This window comes from Chiloscyllium plagiosum, chromosome 42 (genome assembly GCF_004010195.1).
Source record: "Chiloscyllium plagiosum isolate BGI_BamShark_2017 chromosome 42, ASM401019v2, whole genome shotgun sequence".
Classification (NCBI taxonomy): Eukaryota; Metazoa; Chordata; class Chondrichthyes; order Orectolobiformes; family Hemiscylliidae; genus Chiloscyllium; species Chiloscyllium plagiosum.
Window position 1 is genome coordinate 16,470,394 of NC_057751.1, and position 3,332 is coordinate 16,473,725.

A 3,332-nucleotide genomic window follows, 5' to 3' on the forward strand; every position below is an offset into this window, starting at 1 on the left:
GTTCCCTCTCTCTATCGTCTCTCCGTTCCCTCTCTCTGTCGTCTCTCCGTTCCCTCTCTCTGTCGTCTCTCCGTTCCCTCTCTCTGTCGTCTCTCCGTTCCCTCTCTCTATCTTCTCTCCGTTCCCTCTCTCCATCATCCATCCGTTCCCTCTCTCTATCTTCTCTCCGTTCCCTCTCTCTGTCGTCTCTCCGTTCCCTCTCTCTATCTTCTCTCCGTTCCCTCTCTCCATCATCCATCCGTTCCCTCTCTCTATCTTCTCTCCGTTCCCTCTCTCCATCATCCATCCGTTCCCTCTCTCTATCTTCTCTCCGTTCCCTCTCTCCATCATCCATCCGTTCCCTCTCTCTATCTTCTCTCCGTTCCCTCTCTCCATCATCCATCCGTTCCCTCTCTCTATCTTCTCTCCGTTCCCTCTCTCCATCATCCATCCGTTCCCTCTCTCTATCTTCTCTCCGTTCCCTCTCTCCATCATCCATCCGTTCCCTCTCTCTATCTTCTCTCCGTTCCCTCTCTCCATCATCCATCCGTTCCCTCTCTCTATCTTCTCTCCGTTCCCTCTCTCCATCATCCATCCGTTCCCTCTCTCTATCTTCTCTCCGTTCCCTCTCTCTGTCGTCTCTCCGTTCCATCTCTCTGTCGTCTCTCCGTTCCATCTCTCTGTTGTCTCTCCGTTCCCTCTCTCTATCGTCCCTCAGTTCCCTCTCTCTATCATCTCTCCGTTCCTGAGAGAGACATTGGGGGAGACACAGACAGGGAGAGGGTGCGGTGTCTGAGAGAGAGAGCTGGAAGGAGACGTTAGGGGAGACAGGGAGAGAGCGCGGTGTCTGACAGAGGGATAGAGTTGTCTCTGACGCCCCGTGCTGTCTGTGAATTGTAGGGAACCCCGCTGACGAGCTGCGGCTGACCTTCCCCGTCCGCGATGGCGTCGTTCTAGAACCGTTTCGGTTGGAACACAATCTCGCCGTCAGCAACCACATCTTTTACCTCCGCCATTCTGTTCATCAGACGCTGACATGGAGGTGAGGGGATTAACGGCCGGTGGGCGGGATGGGCGCCGAGAGACCGGGGCTGAGGCAGAGAGTGGTAGTTGGCTTTTCCCCATCTCCCTCACCAGCTCGAGGGGACAATTTGCAGACGAGAAACCCTGTGGCCTAGCCAGCGTCTGTCACAGCCGCTGAACAAATAAAAACACAAAATCGATGGCTCCTCATGCCTATCTTTCCCTGAAATCATGTTGCACTTGATGGGCCGTGTTTAGCAGCAGAGTCAGTGCTCAGAAAGTGTCTCGGATTTCTCCAGACAGACCTGATCAGATTCCCCGACAGTCTGGAAACAGGTCCTTCGGCCCAACAAGTCCATACCGACCCTCCGAGGATTAACCCACCCAGACCCATTCCCTTACATTTACCCCTTCACCTAACACTCCGGGTAATTTAGCACGGCCAATCCACCCGAACCTGCACATCCCTGAACACTATGGGTAATTTAGCATGGCCAATCCACCCTAAGCTGCACATCCCTGAGCACTATGGGCAATTTAGCATGGCCAACCTACACTAACCTGCACATCCCTGAGCACTATGGGTAATTTAGCATGGCCAATCCACCCTAACCTGCACATCCCTGAACACTATGGATTATTTAGCATGGCCAATCCACCCTAACCTGCACATCCCTGGGTACTATGGGTAATTTAGCACGGCCAATCCACCCTAATCTGCACATCCCTGAGCACTATAGGTAAGTTAGCATGGCCAATCCACCCTAACCTGCACATCCCTGAACACTATGGGTAATTTAGCATGGCCAACCCACCCTAACCTGCACATCCCTGAACACTGTGGGTAATTTAGCACAGCCAATTCGCCTAACCTGCACATCCCTGAGCACTATGGGTAATTTAGCACGGCCAATTCGCCTAACTTGCACATCCCTGAGCACTAGGGTCTGTGGGAGGAAACCGGAGCACCCAGAGGAAACCCACACAGACACGGGGAGAATGTGCAAACTCCACACACACTGTGGAGGAGGCTGGAATCGAACCCAGGTCCCTGGCGCCGTGAGGCAGCACTGAGCCATCATGTCACAAATCCGACATTAGTTTGTCTGCAAGGGTTTTCACATCAACCTGAAGATGGCGGACTCTCAGCGGCTCCCTATCTTTCTTGGGCTGCCCTGATTTCTCCCAGTAGCGGGTTGGCTTTTCTGAGAGTTCTCAAACACCGACCGAAGTCCTCGCCCTCAAGTGTTCGCGTCTCTCTCTCTCTCTCTCCCGGTTCAAGTGCCCGCTCCCTCAATCCCAGCAAACCAGGAGCCCACTGGGGATTCGAACCCAGGACGATCGGTTCTCTCCAGTTGGTGAGTGGCACTCTGTGCACCTGGCAGCAGAGACTGGCAAAATACTGGGCAAAGTCAGGGATGTTGGAACGATTTTCCTGCTCCTCGGATGCTGCCTGACCTGCTGTGCTTTTCCAGCACCACTCTCTCATCTTGCCTCTAATCTGCAGTACCCACTTTCAGCACGGCAAAATATTAGGCCCCTCTCTCTCTCTCTGTCTTAAATGGGAACCCCCTGCTTCCACAACATTTTCAAACTGTGGCCCTCTGGTTCTAGATTCTCATACATCCACCCCCGTCACATCCCCTGCAGATCTCAATTAAGTCACCACTGATTCGATAAATTGCCAGAGGATGCAAGTTTAGCTTTTCCTGGTAAAACAGTCTACTCACCCCTGGAGAACTGACACGTAACCTCGACACTTGTATATATCCAGCCTCCCTCACAATAAATGACATTACCCTTTGACTTTCCCAGATTATTTGATGTGCTGGTAGACTGATATCTGTGGCTAATGCACATGGACACCCAGATCCCTCTGTACCTCACAGTTCCCCGACCGCCCACCATTCGGATAACGCGCTTTGCTTTTTAGAAATCTTTCATGCCAAGATGCAGAATTTCTCAGTTTCCCACCCGATATTCCACCTGCCACCTCTTTGCTGACTCACTGAAATTTTCTAGATCTCCTTTGTAGCCTCCTCGCAACCTACTGTCATGGAGTCATAGAGACGGAAACAGACCCTTCGGCCCAACCTGTCCATGCCAACCCAGATATCCTAACCTCATCTGCCAGCACCCGGCACATGCCCCTCCAAACCCTTCCTATTCATATACCCATCCAAATGCCTCTTAAATTTGTAATTGTACCAGCCTCCACCACTTCCTCTGGCAGCTCATTCCACACACGTACCACCCTCTGCGTGAAAAAGTTGCCTCTTAGGTCTCTTTTATATCTTTCCCCTCTCACCCTAAACCTATGTCCCTCTAGA

General features: G+C 52.2%; 1 protein-coding gene across 1 annotated transcript in view; it reads left to right on the top strand.

Annotated features, from left to right (window-relative positions):
• Positions 1-875: 875 nt before the first annotated feature.
• LOC122542986 (zinc finger MIZ domain-containing protein 1-like) overlaps positions 876-3,332 on the top strand; it is a gene marked incomplete at its 5' end in the record, with an annotated part of 44,975 nt that continues 42,518 nt past the window's right edge. Inside the window, one exon of the mRNA XM_043681131.1 lies at positions 876-1,021. Coding sequence (XP_043537066.1) covers positions 876-1,021 — 146 coding nt within the window. The remainder of the gene's footprint in view (positions 1,022-3,332) is intronic.